General features: G+C 42.7%; 1 protein-coding gene across 50 annotated transcripts in view; it reads left to right on the top strand.

The window, feature by feature from the left end:
• Nucleotides 1-24,622, top strand: part of LOC107809982 (xyloglucan endotransglucosylase protein 34-like) — a 55,064-nt gene that overhangs the window by 13,197 nt on the left and 17,245 nt on the right. For 9 of the 50 annotated variants that reach the window (XR_012709628.1, XR_012709627.1, XR_012709615.1 and 6 more), the window contains 4 exons: nucleotides 1,221-1,300; nucleotides 17,968-18,037; nucleotides 18,549-20,076; nucleotides 20,170-24,584. The exons of 4 other annotated variants lie outside the window; for them this stretch is intronic. Coding sequence is in view for 23 of the 46 variants with exons in the window: in XM_075253738.1 (XP_075109839.1) it covers nucleotides 672-972; nucleotides 1,221-1,300; nucleotides 17,968-18,037; nucleotides 18,549-18,634 (537 nt within the window). In the remaining 23 variants the exon portion in view is untranslated. Of the gene's footprint in view, nucleotides 1-671; nucleotides 973-1,220; nucleotides 1,301-17,967; nucleotides 18,038-18,548; nucleotides 20,077-20,169; nucleotides 24,585-24,622 lie in introns of all 50 variants that reach the window. 37 more of the 50 variants (XM_075253750.1, XM_075253749.1, XM_075253745.1 and 34 more) reach the window with 16 other exon arrangements.

Genomic DNA, 24,622 nt, shown 5'->3' with positions numbered 1-24,622 from the left:
ATCATCGTGATCATGTATACGTTCGCGTAACATAATTATGATTTTTTCTAAAAATAAATCGGGGTATGCGTTCGCACAACTTCAACAAAACTTTCTTAATGTCAATAAAGCGTGATTAATTTTGGACACGTACGCGTGACATGATTCTTGACGCGCTAAACAAAATGGGTACACGTACGCGTGACTCCTTTTAAGATAACTTCCTAATTAAAAGCGGCTAATGCACATAGGTTCTAAAATCGAGTAATTAAACAATTTGATTAAGCCAAGTATGATCAAAGCGACCGTGCTAAAACCACGGAACCCGGGAATGCCTAACACCTTCTATCGGGTTAACAGAATTCCTTACCCGGATTTCTGTGTTCGCAGACCGTAAATAGAGTCTGCTTCCTTGATTCGGGATTTTAAACCGGTGACTTGGGACACCATAAATTATCCCAAGTGGCGACTCTGATTTAATATAAAACAATTCCATTTCGAATAATGTCACTTAAATTGGAAAAAACTCCCCTTATACCCCTTACGAGGTGTAGGTAAAAAGGAGGTGTGACAAAGCTAATAGAAAGCATCCGTTCCCAACCAAATTATTCAATTTTGCCTTTCACTTGATATCTTTTTGGAGAAAGGGTGTGGTTTATTTTTTTAATACTTCTTACATTGGATAAGTATAGGTATCGGGGGATAAAAAAGATGTGCCTATATCACGTTCAGGACAAAGGAACAAAAGTCCATGCTTGGTAGATAGAAGTGCTAAAATGAAATTCAATCACCGTAAAAAATATAAGGAAATCTCACCGGATAGAAAGGAAGCATTATTGTTAAACCGCTGTATGAAAGAAATCGATTCAAGAAAACGTCTTCTAGAAAGTCGTACTCTAGATGATTCAGTCAAATCAACATCTCTAAGTAATTCAACGCTTCAAAGGGAGAGTGCTCTCATAATAAGAGATTTTTCTCTTACTTCAAATCAAGGTTAGCAAATTAAACTTTCGCTCTTTCTGTTTAAATGCAGCCAGTTTAAACTAAATTTGTTTCACGTGTCTTTATTAGCTGCTAAATGTGAAGTTAGTACTTTACCTGCTGCTTTTGCGAAAGGAAAAAGTTTAGTTGGTCGTTTTTCCATCTTCGAAATAGGCGAGTTTATGAAGCATATTATTTTAATAAAATTTCTATTGTCGTAAACCATTTACTTATGTAATTCATAATTATGTCTATATTAGGATCTATATCAGGTACATCTAATGACCGATGTGGTGTTGGTTCAGAGAATGTAGCAAATAGAGGTTCGTATCACTATCAGGTTAGAATAAGATTCGTTATCTTTCTTTGGAGTGAAAATTGACTCCCAGTTATTTCCGTAATATTTAGGAGTTAGACTACGTAGAAGAGCCCCCCTGCATGTTATTGGATCACAACCGAATATGTTGCTTTCAAAGTTGTCCCAAACTTTAAATTTTATGCTGCAAAAAGATTTCAATATGAACCCCCTGGATTCTGTTGCAATAAAAGTTCAATCAAGCTTACTTCACATGAAATGCCTATAGAGCTACGAGAATTATTTTTGGGTGCTACTGAAGAGTCTGACCATTTCCGAACATATGTTAGGACATACAATAACATGTTTGCATTTACTTCGCTCGGGGTAAAATATGACAAAGACTTAGCTAAGAGAAATCATGGTATCTATACATTTAGAGTTCAAGGAAAAATATATCACTTTATAGATGATTTATATCCTGCGAATGAGAAAGCAAGAAATTTACAGTTATACTTCTACGACAATGAAAATGAGGTAGCAAACAGAATTGCTTGTTCAACTAGAGTACATGAGTCAATGATCAGAAAATTGATGAATATACTACAAAATAATCCGTATAGTGTTTTCTTGAAATCTTTGGTAGATGTTCCGGAATTGTCGAACTTTTATATTGCGCTCAAATGTGACTCATGTTTAGATCAACGAGTATATAACTTACCTACTGCATCTGAAGTTGCAGCAATAATGGTGGAAGAAGGCGTTCATATTTCCATACCTCACATTCAAATTTATACTCACAGCAATAAAAGCCAATTAGTAAACTATTACTATGGATGTTATGATCCCTTACAATACCCACTATTATTTTCATATGGTCAAGATGGGTGACACTGTGGTATAAAGAAAATAGTACAACTAAAGAATACTACTAGATGTCGTGTCTACTGTGAACAGGAAAATTTATCAAGTGTTGCAAACATGTGTTTAATTGACAATTTTCTTGATATGGAAGCTCAGGTACTAGAACAACAAAGGAAAAAAGAAATACTGTCTCTTGTCGTGAATATTATTGTTATAAAATTTAAATAAGAGATGATGAGACTGATGAAATCTTACATATTGGAAGGATATTCCAACAATATGTCGTAGATGTATTCATAAAACTTGAAACACAACGACTAGACTTCTTCTCTTTCAATCTAGACTTGTTTAGAATTGAAGTTTTGCAAGGTATTCTTGATGTCTTAAGACAAGGTGAAAGAGATGCTTCTAGAATCGGAAAACAAACTTTCCTTCCTGTTACATTTACGGGGGACCAAGAGATATGCGCCAGCGATATATGGATGCTATTGCTTTGGTACAACATTTTGGAACACCTGACTTATTTCTAACGATGACATGCAACCCATTATGGCCAGAAATAAAAGAACATTTGTTATCTACCGATGAGGCACAAAATAGACCTGACTTAATTAGTCGAGTATTTAGAGCAAAATTGGAAGAGCTAAAAATGATATATTAAAAAGAAATATATTTGGAAAGGTTGCTGCTTTTATGTACACTGTAGAATTCCATAAACATGGTCTTCCACATGCACATTTCCTTATTATTCTTGCTAATGAATACAAATTGTTGACACCTGAGTCTTACGACACAGTTGTTTGTGCTGAATTACCTGATCGAGATAAAGAGCCTTACTTATACTCACTTATTGTACATCATATGACGCACGATCCTTGTGGTCATTTGAATCTTGCAAATTCATGCATGAAAAATGGATATTGTAAATTCAACTACCCTAAAGATTTTGCTGATCGAACATCAAAAGGAAAAAAAATCTTATCTAATTTACAAAAGACGATATACAGGTGAAGCAATAAAAATTAGAGAAAAATTCCTCGATAATTCATGGGTGGTATCATATAATCCTTTTTTACTTGACAAGTTTAACTGTCATATGAATATCGAGATATGCTTAGATATTAAAGTTGTCAAGTATCTTTACAAGTACATATATAAAAGGTCATGACAAAATTTATTTTTCTGTACATGACAATGATAAAGACAAAGAGATTGATGAAATAAAAGAATATCAACCTGCTAGATGGGTATTTCCACCCGAAGCTACATAGCATTTATTTGGTTTTTCTATTAGTGAGATGACACCAAGTGTTTATCATCTTCAATTACACCTTGAAGGACAACAATATGTTTCTTTGAAAAGCACTGAGAGTATAAATGCAATTTTAAAAAAACCTATAATTAGAAAAACAATGTTGACAGAAAATTTTGTCATGAACCAAACAGATGATTATGCTATAGAACTTAAGCTACTATATAAAGCGTTTCCAGAATACTTTGTCTGGTCAGTTACAGACAAGACATGGACACGTCGAAAATAACGTACCGTTATTGGGCGCGTTGTGACATGTCATCCAACAGAAGGTGAGACATATTATCTCAAACTATTATTACTGAATGTGAGAGGACCAACATCATATGAAGATCTTCGTACTGTAAATGGAAAATGTTATATTACATTTAGAGAGGCTGCTGAAAAAAGAGGATTATTACATTCTGACAACAGTTTGGTTGACTGTATGATTGAAGCTGCAAGCTATCAATTGCCATATAGTTTAAGACGATTATTTGCTACGCTATTGGTATATTGTACTCCTACTAATCCAAAAGAGTTATGAGAACAATTTGAAGACTCAATGTCCGAAGACTTCAAACGCTTGCCAAATAATGGATTTAAAAATATTCATCATAGAGTCCTGAACCAGATCAATGATGAACTACACTCGATGGGACACGACATTAACGAGTACAAGCTTGTTGCAGAAAACATTAGAGCTTCTACAATTGTAAAAGAGGTAAAAGAAGTTCATTTTGAGAGAAGCCTAAGAGTTTCCTAAGAAGATTTGTTATTAGAAGTTCATTATACAGATCAACGAAGAGCATACAATATGATTGTTGATAGAATATTTTCCAACAAATCGGGAGCTTTTTTATTGACGGACTAGGAGGAACTGGTAAAACTTTCTTATGTCGAAGTTTGTTGGCTACGGTAAGATCTAAGGGATTTGTAGCACTAGCAACTGCAACTTCTGGTGTTGCAGCTTCTATTCTTCCTGGAGGGCGAACAACTCATTCGCGCTTTAAGATCCCTATTGGTATTGATGAAAATATTGGTTGCAATATCAGTAAGCAAAGTTCACTTGCATGTTTAATTCGGGACGCAAAATTAATTGTATGGGATAAGGCATCAATGGCTAAACGGAAAATGATTGAAGCTTTTGATTTACTTTTGAAGGATCTAATGGATACTAAGATGCTCTTTGGTGGAAAAGTAGTTGTTTTTGGAGGTGATTTTAGACAAACTCTTCCAGTTGTTAGAAATGGGGAAAAAGAAGACTTCATTTCTGAAAGTTTACTATACTCTGAAATTTGGAATCAACTAGAAAAACTACAGCTATCAGAGAATATGCGTGCAAGAACATATCCTAGCTTTTGTGAATACTTGATGAGAATTAGAAATGGAAAAGAAATACTTTATGCCTAGAAAAAAGTTCAAATTCCTAACTCTTTGATTATTCCTTTTACAATTGAAGAAGAATCCTTGAATGAGTTATTTGAGGTAACATATCACAATAAAGATTCATATTTAATGATTCTTCCTCCATAGCTTCTCGTGTGATCTTGACAACAAAAAATGATTTTGTTCATGAAATAAATGATATGCTCATATCTAGATTCCCAAAAGATGCTAGAACATATGTTGCAATTGATGAAACTATTGAACCGAATGACCAAAGTCAATTCGAAGATTATCTGTATACTTTAAATCCTGCTGGTTTGTGTCACGACCCAAAATCCCAACCCGGTCGTGATGGCGCCTCTCGTGAGGACAAGGCCAGCCAATCAACAAAACAGTACATCTCTTTATAATTACTTAGCAGGAATAAGTCTAAATCATGGGCAATCTAATCTTAAATGCGAAATAAACGTGATAGAACAAGGAAAACCCTCCCAACTCAGCCCGAAATCGGGGTGTCACAAGTCATGAGCTACTACAGAGTTTACTAATATTTTACAAAGTCTGGAATTATCATAAATAACAAAGATAAGGGAGAAAACGGGTCTGCGGACGTCAACAGCTACCTCGTTACTCCTAGTCACCGCCTGGTCTAGAAAGAATCAGCGCTCAGGAGCGAACTCAGCTCTGCATGTATTTGCACACATGGTGCAGAGAGTAATGTGAGTACTCCGACCCAGTGAATAATAAAAATAAATAACGACTGAAAACATGAAATCTCATAACGACACAATATAGCGCTATCCCAAGCAGTAAGATCAGTTATATAGTAAAATAGTGAGTATCAGATAATTCTTCTTTTAAAGCAGTAAAGACAAATAATTTCCACAGTAAGGATAAATCAAAAGCTTGCCCCTCGGGCTCAAGATGTAAATCTCAATATAGTATCAGCCCCTCGGGCTCACTCCCAACTCACCAGCACACAACATCAGCCCCTCGGGCTCACTCCCAACTCACCACACACAAACAACGGCCTCTCGGGCCTACTCCCAATTCACCTGGGTACCCTGCGCTCACTGGGGGTGTGTACAGACTCCGGAGGGGCTCCTACAGCCCAAGCGCAATATCAATAGGCCTGAAAGCCTTCACACATCACACACGAGGCCTGAAAGCCTCCTCATATAACACTCGAGTCCTGAAAGCCTCCTCACATCACTCAACATATCCTCACGTATGGCCCTCGGCCTCAATCAGTCCAGAAAATAATCATAAGCCTCTTGGGCATCAGTAAAACAATAATGCTCAGCTCAACAACATTATAAATATCATTAAATCTCGAGTTGAGTATAAATGTAGCTGAGTTTACAAAATAATATAATTCAATTGGACTGAGTTCAAATAATATTTCAATTCGTGAGAAAATTGTGATGTAAATTCACAAAAGATTTCAGATAATTGGCACGAAGCCCAAATATGGCAATAAGCCCAATTATAGTGAAAAACAATAAATCTTTATCAATTACGCGGTAAAAATATCAACTGGGATGGACCAAGTCACAATCCCCAATAGTAAATGACCCCGCACTCGTCATACAACGCGTGTCTCATCTCAACATAGCAGTATGTTGTGCAATCCGGGGTTTCAAACCCTCAGTGCATCATTTAAAATCATTACTCACCTCAAGACGGTCCAACGTCTACTCCGCTATGCCCTTGCCTCTCGAATTTACCTCTTCGCGCGTCGAATCTGGTCAAAACCACAATGAATACATTACAATAGGCTAAGGGAATATAACCCAATCGAAAAGACTCGAAAAATATCGAAATTCACGAAATTCGCAAAACCCGAGCCCCGGGCCCACTTCTCGAAAAATTACGAAAGTCACATCATCGGAGTCCTCGTCTCACCACAAGTCCGTACATATAAAATTTACCAAAATCGGAGTTCAAATGACCCCTCAAATCTTCAAATCTTATTTTCAAATCCCTAGGCCTAAATCTTCAATTTACTCCTTAAAAACATGTAATCTAGTCGGATTGTTCGATGATAATTCAATATTATGGAGTAGAAATAATCACAAGTGACTTACCTCAAGATTTCCCAAGATTTCTTGCTAAAAATTGCCCAAAATCCGAGCTTGGAAGTCAAAAAAATAACCAAACTCGGACTGCTGGACATTAAATCTGTCCAGAAATTTTCGGTACTATTCACGCGGGGGCACTGTTCATGCGCGTGAGGTCACTGTTCACTGTTCACCCGCACGGTTACTATTCACGCGTGGGTACTGTTCACTGCTGCATAAAATACAATAACAACAACAACAACAACAACCAAGTGCCCTCCATAAATGACACATCTCGGACCTTCCGGTCCGCATAACTCTTCTGACGCGACTGAGTTGTGCTAAGTCTTTCCTGAATCACCTTCACCTTTTCTAAGGCATCCTGGACCAAATCTGTCCCCAACAACCTAGCCTCACCGGGCTCAAACCAACCCACTGGAGTTCTACACCGCCTCCCATATAAGGCCTCATACGGTGCCATCTGAATACTGGACTGATAGCTGTTGTTGTAGGCAAACTCTGCAAGTGATAAAAATTCAACCCAAGAACCTCCAAAATCAATCACGCAGGCACGCAACATATCCTCCAATATCTGAATAGTACGCTCGGACTGTCCGTCCGTCTGAGGATGAAATGCTGAACTCAACTCCACCTGAGTGCCCAACTCGTGCTGAAAAGTCCTCCAAAACTGAGAAGTGAACTAAGTACCTCTATCCGAAATAATAGTAGCTGGAACACCATGCAACCGCACAATCTCCTGAATAAAGATCCTAGCCAGCCGCTCCGCAGAATATGTGGTACACACCGGAATGAAATGCGCTGACTTGGTCAGCCTATCCATAACGACCCAAATCGAATCAAAATTCTTCAAAGTCCGAGGAAGGCCACTCACGAAATCCATAGTAACTCTCTCCCATTTCCACTCAGGAATAATCATCTGCTGAAGCAAACCGCCTGGTCTCTGATGCTCATATTTCACCTGCTGATAGTTGAGACACCGAGCCACATATCCCACAATGTCTTTCCTCATTCTCCTCCACTAGTAATGCTGTCTCAAGTCCTGATACATCTTCGCAGCACCCGGATGGATGGAATACAGCGAACTGTGGGCCTCCTCAAGAATCAAATCTCTAAGCCCATCAACATCGGGCACACAAATACGGCCTTGCATCCTCAATACGCCATCATCACCTATAGTCACATCTTTGGCATTATCATGCCGAACTCTGTCCTTAAGGACAAGCAAATGCAGATCATCATACTGGTGCTCTCTGACGCGATCATATAAGGAAGATCGAGAAACCACACTAGCCAATACCCGGCTAGGCTCAGAAATATCTAACCGCACCAACTGATTGGCCAAGGTATGAACATCAACTGCAAGAGGCCTCTCCCCAACTGGGATGTAAGCCAAACTCCCCATACTGACTGCCTTTCGGCTCAACGCATCGGCCACTACATTGGCCTTTCCCGGATGATATAGAATGGTAATATCATAGTCTTTAAGTAACTCAAGCCATCTCCGCTGCCTCAAATTAAGATCTTTTTGTTTAAATAAATGCTGAAGACTGCGATGATCAGTGAATACCTCACAAGATACGCCATATAAATAGTGCCTCCAAATTTTTAAGGCATGTACTATAACAGCCAACTCCAAATCATGAACAGGGTAGTTCTTCTCATGGGGCTTCAACTGACGAGAAGCATAAGCAATAACTCTACCCTCCTGCATTAGCACACAACCAATCCCAACTCTGGAAGCATCACAATATACCGTGTATGAACCTGTAGCTGATGGTAACACCAACACTGGAGCTGTGGTCAGAAGTGCCTTGAGCTTCTGAAAGCTCTCCTCACACTCGCCAAACCATACAAATGGGGCACCTTTCTTAGTCAACTTGGTCAAAGGCGATGCAATAAAAGAAAACCCCTGAACAAATCGGCGATAATAGCCTGCTAGCCCAAGAAAACTCCGAATCTCTATGACTGAGGACGGTCTAGACCAACTCTGCACTGCTTCTATCTTCCTTGGATCAACCTGTATACCTTCGCTGGACACTATGTGTCCCAAAAATGCCACAGAACTTAGCCAAAATTCACATTTGGAGAATTTTGCATAAAGCTTCTCCTCTCTCAATCTCTACAACACTACACGCAAATGTTGGGCATGCTCCTCCTGGATACGCGAGTACACCAGGATATCATCAATGAATACAATAACAAATGCATCCAGATAAGGCTGAAATACACTGTTCATCAAATGCATGAACGCTGCTGGGGCATTGGTCAGCCCGAAAGACATAACCAAAAATTCATAGTGACCATATCTAGTCCTGAAGGCAGTCTTGGGAATATCCGACTCCCTGATTTTCAACTGGTGATAGCCCGAACGGAGATCAATCTTAGAAAATACCCTCGCTCCCTGAAGCTGATCAAATAAGTCATCAATGCGAGGCAAAGGATACTTGTTCTTCACTGTTACCTTATTCAACTGCCTATAATCAATGCACATTCTCATTGTGCCATCTTTCTTCTTCACAAATAAAACAGGTGCACCCCACGGGGACACGCTAGGCCGAATGAACCCCTTATCTAGGAGTTCCTGAAGCTTCTCCTTCAATTCTTTCAGCTCTGCTGGTGCCATACGATATGGCGGAATAGAAATGGGCTGAGTGCCCGACACTAAGTCAATGCCAAAATCAATATCCCTATCCGACGGCATGCCTGACAGGTCTGCAGAAAATACATCAGGAAAGTCCCTCACAACTGGGACAGAATCAATACTAGGAGTCTCAGCTCCAACATCCCGCACAAAAGCAAGATATGATAGATAACCCTTCCCAACCATACGCTGGGCTTTCAAGAAAGAAATTACTCTGCTAGAGACATAATTAGTCATGCCACGCCACTCGATCCTCGGAACACCCGGAATAGCCAAAGTAACTGTCTTAGCATGACAGTCTAGAATAGCATGATATGGAGATAACCAATCCATGCCCAGAATAATATCAAAATCTACCATGCTCAATGGCAGTAGATCAACTCGGGTCTCCAGACCCCCAATAATCACAGCACATGACCGATACACACGGTCCACAACAATAGTATCTCCCACCGGGGTAGACACATGAACAAGTAAAGTAAGAGACTCCCGAGGCATACTCAAATGACGGGCAAAATATGAAGACACATAAGAATAGGTGGATCCCGGATCAAATAAGACAGAGGCATCTGTGTGGCAGACTGAGATAATACCTGTGATAACAGCATCTGACATAAGAGCATCTGCCCGGTCTGAAATAGCATAAAACCGAGCCGGACCACCGCCCGCTCGACCTCCCCCTCTAGGGTGGCCTCTAGCTGCCTGACCCTCACCCCTAGCTGACTGGGTGGGTGCTGAAGTAGCTGGTGCAGAAGATGAGGACTAACCCTTCTGCTGTGATGAACTGGCGGTACGACGAGGACACTGCTTCCACACATGTCCTAACTCTCCGCACTCATAACAACCCCTAGATGTTGGAGGATGGGACTGAAAAGAACCCCTCGCACCGGAGTGACTAGCTGGTGCACTCGGTGCAGAAGGACCCTGAACTGACGGGGCACGTGAAGAACTCTGAGCTGGAAGGGCACTGAGTGATGACTGGCCCTACTGAAATCCCTGATGACCACGACCTGAAGATGGCCCGCAGTACTCTGGACGAGCTGACTGATGAGGCTTGTAAGAACGACCTCTACTCTGCTGAAACTGGCCCCTAGACGGAGCACCACTGTGACTAGCTGATCCACGAGGCCTCTTAGCCTCCCACTCCTCTCTCTCTAGACGACGATCCGTCTCAATGTCGCGAGAAACATCTACTGCATCCTCAAAAGTATGGCTCAGAATCCTTTCTCGAGCCATCAGAATACGAATGGGATAATTAAGCCCATCCACGAACCTCCTATTCCTTTCCCGATCAGTCGGGACCATCCATGGAGCATAACGAGCTAGCTCCGAGAACCTCACCTCATACTGAGATGCGGTCATATCTCCCTAACGAAGATACTCAAACTGCCTGCGCATCTCCTCTCTCTGAGATCGCAGTACCCACTTCTCCAGAAAGAGAGTGGAGAACTCCTGCCAGGACAAGGGCGCTGAACCTACCGGCCTACGCCGCTCATATGCCTCCCACCAAGTGAAAGCTGCACTTGAGAACTTAAAAGTAGTAAAGGATACACCGCTAGCCTCCAAGATCCCTGCTGTCCTCAGCATACGTCTACACTTGTCAAGAAAACCTTGCGCATCCTCGCCCTGAGCACCACTGAAAGTAGGAGGTGCAAGTCTGCTGAATCTCTCAAGACGACGCTGCTCATCGTCTGGCATAACTGGGACCATATTATCCTGAACCGGTGCAACCGACTGAACTGGGGCAACCTGCTGTACTGGTGGTGCCTCTGGTGTCTGTAGTCCCTGCACTACTGGCTCAGGTGTGCGAGCAGCGGGGGTCTGATTGCCTCCCCCTGCCTGTGAAGTAGCTGCTGCAGTGGTGGCTGAAACTGCCTGAGCCAGGCCAGTGCAAACTGTCAGAATCTGAGCCAGGGCCTCCTGAAGACCCAAAATAACAATAGGCACATCTGTTGCCTGAGCAGGTGCTGCTAGAGTCTCTGCAGCTGGAGCCTGATCCTGAGCCGGGGCAACTGGTAGGTCTACAGATGCTGCCCCTACGGCTCTACCTCGACCACGACCGCGTCCACGGCCTCTGGTGGCCTCAGTAGGTGGCAATGGTGGTCGTCCGTCCTGTCCATTAGCACGTGTTCTCGCCATCTGTGAGAGAATAGAACAACAGAATTTAGTTTTCGGACCAACAAAGTCGCACGACAAGAATTTCCAAGAATATGAAATTTTCCTAAAGGTTCTGCAGCCTCTCGAGGATAAATACAGACGTCTCCATACCGATCCGCGAGACTCTACTAAACCAGCTCAATACTCGCGAGACCTAGTAACCTAGGCTCTAATACCAACTTGTCACGACCCAAAATCCCAAACTGATCGTGATGGCGCCTCTCGTGAGGACAAGGCCAGCCAATCAACAAAACAATACATCTCTTTACTAACTCAGCCCGAAATCGGGGTGTCACAAGTCATGAGCTACTACAGAGTTTACTAATATTTTACAAAGTCTGGAATTATCATAAATAACAAAGATAAGGGAGAAAACGGGGCTGCGGATGTCAACAGCTACCTCATTACTCCTAGTCACCGCCTGGTCTGGAAAGAATCAGCGCTCAGGAGCGAACTCAGCTCTGCATGTATCTGCACACGTGGTGCAGAGAGTAATGTGAGTACTCAGACTTAGTGAGTAATAAAAATAAATAACGACTGAAAACATGAAATCTCATAACGGCACAATATAGCGCTATCCCAAGCAGTAAGATCAGTAATACAGTAAAATAGTGAGTATTAGATAATTCTTCTTTTAAAACAGTAAAGACAAATAATTTTCACAGTAAGGATAAATCAAAAGCTTGCCCCTCGGGCTCAATATGTAAATCTCAGTATAGTATCAGCCCCTCGGGCTCACTCCCAACTCACCAGCATACAACATCAGCCCCTCGGGCTCACTCCCAACTCACCACACACAAGCAACGGCCTCTCGGGCCCACTCCCAACTCACCTGGGTACCCTGCGCTCACTGGGGGTGTGTACAGACTCCGGAGGGGCTCCTACAGCCCAAGCGCAATATCAATAGGCCTGAAAGCCTTCACACATCACACACGAGGCCTGAAAGCCTCCTCATATAATACTCGAGTCCTGAAAGCCTCCTCACATCACTCAACATATCCTCACGTATGGCCCTCAGCCTCAATCAGTCCAAAAAATAATCATAAGCCTCTTGGGCATCAGTAAAACAATAATGCTCAGCTCAACAGCATTATAAATATCATTAAATCTCGAGTTGAGTATAAATGTAGCTGAGTTCACAAAATAATATAATTCAATTGGACTGAGTTCAAATAATATTTCAATTTGTGAGGAAAATAGTGATGTAAATTCACAAAAGATTTCAGATAATTGGCACGAAGCCCAAATATGACAATAAGCCCAATTATAGTGAAAAACAATAAATCTTTATCAATTACGCGGTAAAAATATCAACTGGGATGGACCAAGTCACAATCCCCAATAGTAAATGACCCCGCACTCGTCATACAACGCGTGTCTCATCTCAACATAGCAGTATGTTGTGCAATCCGGGGTTTCAAACCCTCAGTGCATCATTTAAAATCATTACTCACCTCAAGACGGTCCAACGTCTACTCCGCTATGCCCTTGCCTCTCGAATTTACCTCTTCGCGCGTCGAATCTGGTCAAAACCACAACGAATACATTACAATAGGCTAAGGGAATATAACCCAATCGAAAAGACTCGAAAAATATCGAAATTCACGAAATTCGCAAAACCCGAGCCCCGGGCCCACTTCTCGAAAAATTACGAAAGTCACATCACCGGATTCCTCGTCTCTCCACGAGTCCATACATATAAAATTTACCAAAATCGGAGTTCAAATGACCCCTCAAATCTTCAAATCTTATTTTCAAATCCCTAGGCCTAAATCTTCAATTTACTCCTCAAAAACATGTAATCTAGTCGGATTATTCGATGATAATTCAATATTATGGAGTAGAAATAATCACAAGTGACTTACCTCAAGATTTCCCAAGATTTCTTGCTAAAAATCGCCCAAAATCCGAGCTTGGAAGTAAAAAAAAATAACCAAACTCGGACTGCTGGACATTAAATCTGTCCAGAAATTTTCGGTACTGTTCACGCGGGGGCACTGTTCATGCGTGTGAGGTCACTGTTCACTGTTCACCTGCGCGGTTACTGTTCACCCGCGCGAGGTCACTGTTCACTGTTCACCCGCGCGGTTATTGTTCACGCGCGAGTACTGTTCACTGTTGCAGAAAATACAGCAACAACAACAACAACAACAACAATAACAATAACAACCCAGTGTAATCCCACAAGTGGGGTCTGGGGAGGGTAATATGTACGCAGACCTTACCTCTACCCCGAGGGGCAGAGAGGCTGTTTCCAGGAGACCCTCGGCTCAAGAAGGCAACAAGAGACACTATATTAGTACTATCAATAGACTCATAATAAAATAACATACAATACCATAAAATCCATAACATAACATAAATACCATAAAATAACAAAATAACAGCAATATAAGAGATATAGGAAATACGAGAAAGATGTAAGGTATACTAATAAACAGCAGATAAAGCCCATCATCAGTAGCTGATCAATAGCATCCTAAGACTAATTCCTAACTGGCTAGTCTCACTCTAGTGCGCTGTAAAAAGAAATCACAATTTCCCCTAACCTACAACCTTAATGCTCGATCTCCATAATTCCCTGTTAAGGGCCATGTCCTCAGTAACCCTAAGTCGCGCCATATCCTGCCTGATCACCTCTCCCCAATACTTCTTAGGTCTCCCTCTACCTCTCCTCGTACCCACCACAGCCAGTCGCTCACACCTTCTCACCGGTGCATCAGTGTTCCTCCTCTGAATGTGCCCGAACCATCTGAGTCTTGCTTCCTAAAATGGCTCTAACTCCATCATACGAACTCGGAATTAGACGATTCTTGTTCCTATGAGTCAAAAATAATAATACGAACAGAACCCTTCAATCGAAACTCAATTCGGAGCTCGTTTGCCCAGTTCAATACCCATTTCGCTCGTTAAACAATTAACTCACATTTCACGTCAAAAACTCAATCGCGACTTGATGAAATTAAACCAAAATTTCCAGATCAGTCCTATAATTCATGATTTAAAATCTGGAAGTCTCGAAATCAAATTTAGATCTTTAGAACTAAAAATAAACCTTTAGATCATTACATTTATGCTCAAAACGGCAAAAATCTTCCAAAAATGACCCGTTGGGCATTCGAAACACACCCGAGGCCCCCGGGACCCCGACCAATAATACCAACCAGTCCCAAAATATATTACGGACTTGATCGAGGCCTCAAATCACATCAAACAACGCTAAAATCATGAATCAACCTCCAATCCAAGTTTTATGAACTTTAGAATTTCCAACTTCTATTTCCGATGCCGAAACCTAACAAATCACGTCCGATTGACTTCAAATTCTGCACACAATCCAAAATGACATAATGAAGCTACAGAAATTCTCGGAATTCCATTCCGACCGTTGGATCAAAATTTCACCTATCAACCTGAAATCGCCAAAACACTAACTTCGCCAAAATGAGCTATTTTCTTCACCGGACCTCCAAAATTAATTCCGATTGTGCTCCTAGGCCTTAAATCATCCCCCGAAACTAACTGAATCATCGGAATTCAATTCCGAGCCCTCTAACTCACAAGTCAACGTCCGATTGACTGTTCCAAATTAATTCTTCCTTATAGAGACTAATTGTCCTATTTCATACCAAACTCGATCCGAATTGACTCAAATTCACCAAGTACACATATTGAAACATGAATAAGCATTTAACGGGGAATACAAGACGAAAATACAGGAAACGACGGTTCAGGTCGTTATAGTTTGCCTCCTTACAGATTGACTGTAAAAGAAAATTGTCCAGTAATGTTACTACGAAATTTAAGTCCCTGTGAAGGTTTATGTAACGACACACTGTGATGACTTGGCCAGTTGTCTCATGAGTTACCACTCCATTTTCCCCATTTTTGCTTCTTACTGCTTTGTCTATCGGTTCTATAAGTGATTGGGTTGTTGGCTCAGGTTCGGAAGTGTTTCGAGAAGGTTTGAAACACTTAGTCTCTTTTGAGGAAGCTTAAGTTGGAAAAGTCAACCGGATGTTTACTTATGTATTAGAGGGCTTGGATGTGAGTTATAATGGTTCGGTTAGCTTCGGGAGGTGATTTGGGCTTAGGAGCGTGATCGGAATGAGTTTTGGAGGTTCGGAGTAGATTTAGGCTTGAATTGGCGAAAGTGAATTTTTGGCGATTTCCGATTGATAGGTGATATTTTGATATAGGGGTCGGAATAAAATTCTGAGAGTTGCAGTAGTTTCGTTGTGTCATTTAGGATGTGTGTGTAATATTTCAGGTCATTCAGATGTGGTTTGGTTGGGTTTTTGATCAAAAGCGGAATTCGAAAGATTTTGGAAACTTAGGCTTGAATCCGACGTGTTTTGGTTGATGTGATGTTGTTTCAGGTGTTTTGAAGATTGGTATAAGTTTGAATAAGGTTTTGGGATATGTTGGTACTTTTGGTTGAGGTCTCGGGGGCCTCGGGGTGATTTCTGATGGTTGACGGAGGAGTTTGAGACTTGGTGAATTGCAGATTTTTGCTGCTTCTGGTATTTCCGCACCTGCGGATTAGGGACCGCAGGTGCGACGCCGCATATACAGGAAAGCGGTCGTTGAAGTGGAAGCTGGGAAGATGGCAGGAACCGCAGAAGCGATTATAGGGACCGCACCTGCGATGCCGCAGATGTGGGAATGGCATCGCAGATGCGGAAAGTGGTAAGTTAAGTGACTTCCGCAGAAGAGGATAAAGAACCGTAAATGCGGTACCGCAAAAGCGGTACATAGGACTGCAACTGCAAAAATGCCTGGGCAGAAGGTATAAATTGTGTCCTTCACGATTTTTAACTATTTTCACCATTTCTATCTCGACTTTGGAGCTTTTTGGACGATTTGAAAGACGGATTTCAAGGGAACTTCATTGAGGTAAGGAATTTGGACCTAAAACTCGTTCCTATGATTATTTCATGGATTAGAGCTATAATTAATGGAATTTAAGGGCTAAAATTGGGGAAAACTAGGGCTTGGAAACTTAAACTTTTGCTTGAGGATTTGAAGGACCATTTGAGGTCGGATTTCAGAAATTTTGATATGTAAGAACTCGTGGGGAGATAAGGAATCTATTGATATAAAAATTATCGAATTCTAAGACATGGGCCCGAGGGTCGGGTTTTGGTAATTTTTTGGATTTATGTTGTAAATTGATTATTTTCGCTTGGGTTTCGTTCCCTAGCATATTTTGACGTCCTCGTTATGATTTTGGATATATTCGATGCGAGTGGAGGCCGCTTCGAGGGGAAAAGGCATCGCGAGCTAGAAATTTGACCGGTTCGAGGTGAGTAATGATTGTAAATGATATTCTGAGGGTATGAAACCCCAGACTTGCACATCGTTGTGCTATATTGAGGTGACGTACACGCTTGATGACACGCGTGGGGTCGTGCACTGTTGGGGATTGTGATTTAGTCCGTCCCAATTGACTATTTTACCGTGTATTTGACTGAAATCTATTTGCTACCATCATGATTTGGGCTGAATGCCATATTTGGGCCTTGTGCCAACTATTTGAACCCTTCGGGGATTTTTACTGGTATTTACTCACTGTTTTGACTTTATACTTGAACTCAGTCATGTTATATTTCACTGTTTTCATACCCAACCATGTTTACTCTGTTTTAAATACTTAAATGATATTTTAAATGATAATTGTGATGAGAATCACTGTTTTACTGTTGTCTGAGGGGCTTGTGAGGATTTTGACCGAGTAAGGCCGAGGGCCTATGTTGTAAGGAAACATTTAATACTGATTATGAGGCTGAGGGCCTAAGATATGTAATCCAGTATATGCATCTCAATCTAATTAGACAACAAGACACCCTTTGCCAAGTCTTATTATAAATGTACACATAATTCTGAACACACCAGTGAGCGCGAATACCCATTGTGATGTGAGATTGAGCCCGAGGGGCTAGTATTGTTCTGAGATGTTGCCCGAAGGACTGGTACTATTTTGGGATATTGCCTAAGGGGCGGATTTGTTGATACTGTGCCTGAGGGATAAACCTTTATGTGTTTATTTGTCATAATTGACTGTCAATTACCTGCTTAATTGTTGAAAAAGGCTTTTTAGGAAGTTAAATTTGAGTTAAAGGACTTTACCTATCTTTCACTAGTTTACTATTTTTAAAAAAGGATTTTTTTACTGCTTCGTTATAGCATGTTTTTGTGCCTTACGTTTATTTCTTGCTTTCAGTCTTTATTTATGATTATTACTCACTGAGTTGGAGTACTCACTTTACTCCCTGCACCTTGTGTGCAGATTCAGGCGTATCTGGTCCCACTTCCGAGTGCTGATCATTCCGGCTCAGGCGGATCCGAGGAGTCTCTAGGTAGCTGTTGGCGTTCGCAGCCCGGAGCTCTTCCCTATCTTATTCCTTTCTATTCTTAGTTTCTATATTAAACTCTGTAGTTATATACATTTGGAGTATTCCGTTCTGTTAGATGCTCATGACTAGTGACACCCCGGTATCGGGCTGTGTTGGGTTATTTTACTATTATCTGCTACTTTGAGATGTTATTATTACGCTTCAGACTTATTTCTTGTCGTTTATCTATTAATAATTGAAACGGAAAGTGTCGGCTGACCTTGTCTTTATGAGAGGTGCCATCACGACCGGGTTCGGGGTTAGGGTCGTGACAAGTTGGTATTAGAGCCTAGGTTACATAGGTCTCATGAGTCATGAGCAGGTTTAGTAGAGTCTCGCGGATCGGTACGGAGACGTCTGTATTTATCCTCGAGAGGCTGCAGAACCTTTAGGAAAAACTTCATATTCTTGAAATTTTTGTCGTGCGAATTTGTTGATCCGAGTACTAAACTTCTGTTGTTTTATTCTCTCACAGATGGTGAGGACATGCGCTACCAGTTAGGATGGACGACCACCAGTACCACCAGGTGTGGCCACCAGAGGCCGAGGACGCGGCCGTAGTCGTGGTAGGGGCAGAGCAGCTAGGGCAGCACCTGCAGATCTACCATCTGCCCCAGTTCAGGATCAGATCCCAGTTATGGACGCTCCAGCAGCACCAGCTTAGGCACCAACTGTGCCCATTATGATTCCGGGTCTTCAGGAGGCCTTGGCTCAGATCTTATTATTTTGCACTGGCCTAGCTCAGGTGGTTTCAGCCACTACAGCCGTAGCTACTTCTCAGGAAGGGGGAGGCAATCAGACTCCCGCCGCTCGTACACCTGAGCAGGTCGTGCATGGACTTTAAACGCTGGGGGCACATCTAGCCCAGCTGGTTGTAGCTGCTCAGGATTATGTAGTTCCTGCTATGCCGAAGGATGAGCAGTGTAGGTTGGAGAGGTTTGGTAGACTGCAGCCTCCGACCTTCAGTGGTGCAAAGGGTGAGGATGCCCAAGGTTTCTTAGATAAGTGCCAGAGGATGCTTTGTACAATGGGTATTCTGGAGACCAGTGGGGTCGCTTTCACTACTTATCAATTTTTTGGAGTTGCCTTCACTTGGTGGGAGGCTTTTGAGAGGCGTAGGCCTATTGGTGCAGCACCCCTTACCTGGTAGTAGTTCTCCGTTCTCTTTCTAGAGAAATATGTGCCGCAGTCCCGCAGAGCAAAGCTGCATAGGGAGTTTGAGTGGTTACGTCAGGGAGAGATGACTATGATATAATACGAGATAAGGTTCTCCGAGTTAGCTCATCATGCTATTTGGATGGTTCCGACAGATAGAGAGAGGATTAGGAGGTTTGTTGATGGCCTTACTTATCAGCTTTGTATTCTTATGACCAGGGAGAGGGTGATTGGTGCTACTTTCAAGGAGGTTGTGGTTATTTCCCGTGAGATTGAGTCTGTTCGTCGCTAGGAGCAAGAGGAGAGGGAGGCCAAGAGGCCTCGAGGATCTGGTAGTTATAGTGGTACTCCTTCGAGGGGTCAGTTTCAACACGATAGAGGCTGTCCATTCAGGCATGCTCAGCCAACTCGCCCAGGTTATCGTGGGGTGTCATTAGGTCATGGTTCTCACAGTTCTCATCAGGGCCAGTCATTACTTAGTGCCTTCCAGCTCAGAGTTCGTCCCGTGCTCCATCAATTCAGGGCTCTTCTATGCCGAGTGCATCTGCTAGTCACTCCAGTGCGAGGGGTTCCTTTCTGTCCCCTTCTCCAGCACCTGAGAGTTGTTATGAGAGTAGTGAATATATGGAGGCAGTGCCCTCGTCATCTTGCAAGTTTGTCTTAGCAGAGGGGTCAGTCATCAGCTTCAGCGCCAGTTATTTCACCACCACCCGCCCAGCCAGCTAGGGGTGGAGGTCAATCAGCTAGGGGCCGCCTCAAAGGGGGAGGTCGATCAGGTGGCGGTCAGGCCTATTTCTATGCACTTCCAGGCAGACCCGATGCTATTGCTTCAGAGGCTGTTATTACAGGTATTGTTTCAGTCTACCACAGAGATGCCTCTGTATTATTTGATCCCGGTTTCACCTTTTATTATGTGTCATCATACTTTGCTCGTTATTTAGGTATGCCCCGTGAGTTTCTTGCTTCACCTGTTCATGTATCTACCCCAGTGGGCGATACTGTTATTGTAGACTGTGTGTATCGGTCGTGTGTGGTGACTATTGGGGGTCTGGAGACCCGTGTGGATCTTTTATTATTGTGTATGGTGGATTTTGATGTCATTTTGGGCATGGATTGACTATCTCCGTATCGTGCTATTCTGGACTATCATGCTAAGACAGTCACATTGGCTATACCGGGTGTGCCACGGATCGAGTGGCGAGGTGTGACTGATTATGTTCCTAGTAGAGTGATCTTATTCTTGAAAGCCCAACGTATGGTTCGGAAGGCTTGTCTTTCGTATCTAGCCTTTGTGAGGGATGTCGGTGCTGAGACTCCCGGTATTAATTCTGTTCTAGTTGTGAGGAATTTTCCTGATATGTTTTCTATAGACCTTCCGGGCATGCCATCGGATAGGGATATTGATTTTGGTGTTGACCTGGTGCCGGGCACTCAGCCCATTTCTATTCCGCTGTATTGTATGGCACCAGCGGAGTTGAAGGAATTAAAGGAGCAGCTTTAGGAACTCCTTGATAAAGGGTTCATTCGGCGTAGTGTGTCACCTTGGGGTGCGCCGGCTCTATTCGTGAAGAAGAAGGATGGCACTATGAGAATGTGCATAGATTATAGGCAATTGAACAAGGTAACAATTAAGAACAAGTATCCTTTGGCTCGCATTGATGATTTATTCGACCAACTTCAGGGAGCGAGAGTGTTCTCCAAGATTGATCTCCGTTCAGGTTATCACCAGTTGAAGATCAGGGACTCGGATATTCTTAAGACAACTTTTAGGACCCAATATGGTCATTATGAGTTCTTGGTGATGTCTTTTAGGCTGACCAATGCTCCAGCAGCGTTCATGCATTTGATGAACAGTGTGTTCCGGCCTTATCTTGACTTTTTTGTCATATTCTTCATTGATGATATTCTGGTATATTCGCTTAGTTAGGAGGAGCACGCGGAGCATTTGAGAGTTGTGTTGCAGAGATTGAGAGAGGAGAAGCTTTATGCAAAATTCTCCAAGTGTGAGTTTTGGCTCAGTTCAGTGGCTTTCTTGGGTCACGTGGTGTCCAACAATGGTATTCAGGTTGATTCGAAGAAGATAGAGGTAGTTCAGAGTTGGCCCAAACCGTCCTCAGCCATAAAGATTCGCAGATTTCTTGGTTTGGCAGGCTATTATTGTTGGTTTGTTTAGGGAATTCATCTATCGCATTGCCCTTGACCAAGTTGACTCAGAAGGGTGCTTCATTTGTATGGTCGGGCGAGTGTGAGGAGAGCTTTCAGAAGCTCAAGACACCTTTGACCACAACTCTAGTGTTAGTTTTGCCATCAACTTCAGGTTTATATACCGTGTATTGTGATGCTTCGAGAGGTTGCATTGGTTGTGTATTGATGCAGGAGGGTAGAGTTATTTCTTATGATTCTCGTCAGTTGAAGCCCCATGAGAAGAACTACCCCATTCATGATTTGGAGTTGGCTGCCATAGTTCATGCGTTGAAGATTTGGAGGCATTACTTGTATGGTGTGTCTTGTGAGGTGTTTACTGATCATCGTAGCCTCCGACACTTGTTCAAATAGAAGGATCTCAATTTGAGGCAGCAAAGATGGTTGGAGTTTCTTAAGGATTATGATATCACCATATTGTACTATCCGGGGAAGGCCAATGTAGTGGCCGATGCCTTGAGCCGAAAGGTGGTGAGTATGGGAAGTTTGGCATATATTCCAGTTGGGGAGAGACCTCTTGTAGTTGATGTTCAGGCCTTGGCCAATCGGTTCGTGAGGTTAGATATTTCGGAGCCCAATCGGGTATTGGCTTGTGTGGTTTCTCGGTCTTCCTTATATGATCGCATCAGAGAGCGCCAGTATGATGATCCGCATTTGCTTGTCCTTAAGGATAGAGTTCAGCATGATGATGCCAGAGATATGATCATTGGTGATGATGGGGTGTTGAGGATGCAGGGCCAGATTTGTGTGCCCAATGTGGATGGGATTCGGGAGTTGATTCTGGAGGAGGCCCATAGCTCGTGGTATTCCATTCATTCGGGTGCCGCGAAGATGTATCAAGATTTGAGGCAACACTATTTGTGGAGAAGAATGAAGAAAGACATTGTGGGATTTGTAGCTCGGTGTCTCAATTGTCAGTAGGTAAAATATGAGTATCAGAGACTGGGTGACTTGCTTCAGTGGATAGATATTCCAGAATGGAAGTGGGAGAGGATCACTATGGTCTTTGTAGTTGGACTTCTACAGACTTTGAGGAAGTTCAATGCTATTTGGGTGATTGTGGATCGGCTGACCAAGTCTGCGCACTTCATTCCTGTGTGTATTACTTATTCTTCAGAGTAGTTGGCAGAGATCTATATCCGGGAGATTGTTCGGTTGCATGGTGTCCCAGTTTCCATCATTTCAGATAGGGGCACTCAGTTTACTTCGCAGTTTTGGAGGTCGGTGCAGCGAGAATTTGGTACTTAGGTTGAGTTGAGCACAACTTTTCACCCTCAGACGGACGGGCAGTCGAGCACACTATTCAGATATTGGAGGATATGTTGCGTGCTTGTGTCATTGATTTCGGAGGGTCATGGGATCAGTTTCTACCGCTTACAAGTTTGCTTATAACAACAGCTACTAGTCGAGTATTCGGATGGCTCCATATAAGGCTTTGTATGGGAGGCGATGTAGATCTCTAGTTGGTTGGTTTGAGCCCGGTGAGGCTAGGCTATTGGGGGCAGACTTGGTGCAGGATGCCTTAGAAAAGGTAAAGGTGATTCAGGAGAGGCTTCGTACCGCGCAGTCGAGGCAAAAGCGTTATGCTGACAGGAAGGTTGGGGATGTGCCCTACATGGTTGGTGAAACAGTTCTGTTGAAGGTTTCACCCATGAAGGGTGTTATGAGATTTGGGAAGAAAGGGAAATTGAGTCCGCGGTTCATTGGGCCTTTTGAGGTGCTTCGGAGGATTGGGGAAGTGGCTTATGAGCTTGCTTTGCCACCCAGCTTATCGAGTGTGCATCCGGTATTTCATGTTTCTATGCTCCGGAAGTATATTGGGGATCTGTCTCATGTTCTGGATTTTAGCACGGTTCAATTGGATGATAATTTGACCTATGATGTGGGGCCAGTAGCTATTTTGGGTCGTCAGGTTCGTAAGTTAAGGTCAAAAGATATAGCTTCAGTGAAAGTGCAGTGGAGAGGTCAGCCCGTAGAGGAGGCTACCTGGGAGATCGAGCGGGAGATGCGGAGAAGATATCCTCACATGTTTGAGGCTTCAGGTATGTTTCTTGACTCGTTCGAAGATGAACATTTATTTAAGTTGGGGAGAATGTGACGACCCAGCCAGTCGTCTCATGAGTTACCCTTTGTTTTCCCCATTTCTGCTTCTTACTCTTTGTCTATCGGTTATATAAGTGATCGAGTTGGTTGGCTCGGGATCGAAAAGATTTCGAGAAGGTTTGAGACACTTAGTCTCTTTTGAGGAAACTTAAGTTGAAAACGTCAACCAGATGTTGACTTATATGTTAGAGGGCTCGGATGTGAGTTCCGATGGTTCGATTAGCTTCATAAGGTGATTTGGGACTTAGGAGCGTGATCAGAATGAGTTTTGGAGGTCCGGAGTAGATTTAGGCTTGAATTGGCGAAAGTGGATTTATTGGCGATTTCCGGTTGATAGGTGAGATTTTGATATAGGGGTCGGAATGGAATTCCAAGAGTCGCAGTAGTTTTGTTGTGTCATTTAGGATGTGTGTGCAAAATTTCAGGTCATTCGGACGTAGTTTGGTTGGGTTTTTGATCAAAAGCGGAATTCAGAAGATTTTGGAAACTTAGGCTTGACTCCGATGTGTTTTGGTTGATGTGATGTTGTTTTAGGTGTTTTGAAGATTGGTACAAGTTTGAAAAAGGTTTTGGGATATGCTAGTGCTTTTGGTTGAGGTCCCGGGGGCCTCGGGGTGATTTCGGATGGTTGACGAAGGAGTTTGAGACTTGGTGAATTGTAGATTTTTGCTGCTTCTGGTATTTCCGCACCTGCGAATTGGGGACCGCAGGTGCGTCGCCGCATATGCGGGAAAGCGGTTGCAGAAGCGGAAGCTGGGAAGATGGCAAGAATCGCAGAAGCGGTTATAGGGACCACACATGCGATGCCGCAGATGCGGGAATGGCATTGCAGATGCGAAAAGTGGTGAGTTAAGTGACTTCCGCAGAAGAGGATAAAGAACCGCAAATGCGGTACCGCAGAAGCGGTACATAGGGCCGCAGATGCGGAAATGCCTGGACAGAAGGTATAAATTGTGTCCTTCGCGATTTTTAGATATATTCACCATTTCTATCTCGGCTTTGGAGCTTTTTGGACGATTTGAAAGAGGAATTTCAAGGGAACTTCATTGAGGTAAGAAATTTGGACCTAAAACTCTTTCCTATGTTATT

The sequence above is a fragment of the Nicotiana tabacum genome, chromosome 5 (genome assembly GCF_000715075.1).
Source record: "Nicotiana tabacum cultivar K326 chromosome 5, ASM71507v2, whole genome shotgun sequence".
Classification (NCBI taxonomy): domain Eukaryota; kingdom Viridiplantae; phylum Streptophyta; class Magnoliopsida; order Solanales; family Solanaceae; genus Nicotiana; species Nicotiana tabacum.
The sequence above is the reverse complement of the archived record's forward strand: the minus strand, read 5'-3'. Positions and strand labels throughout refer to the sequence as shown.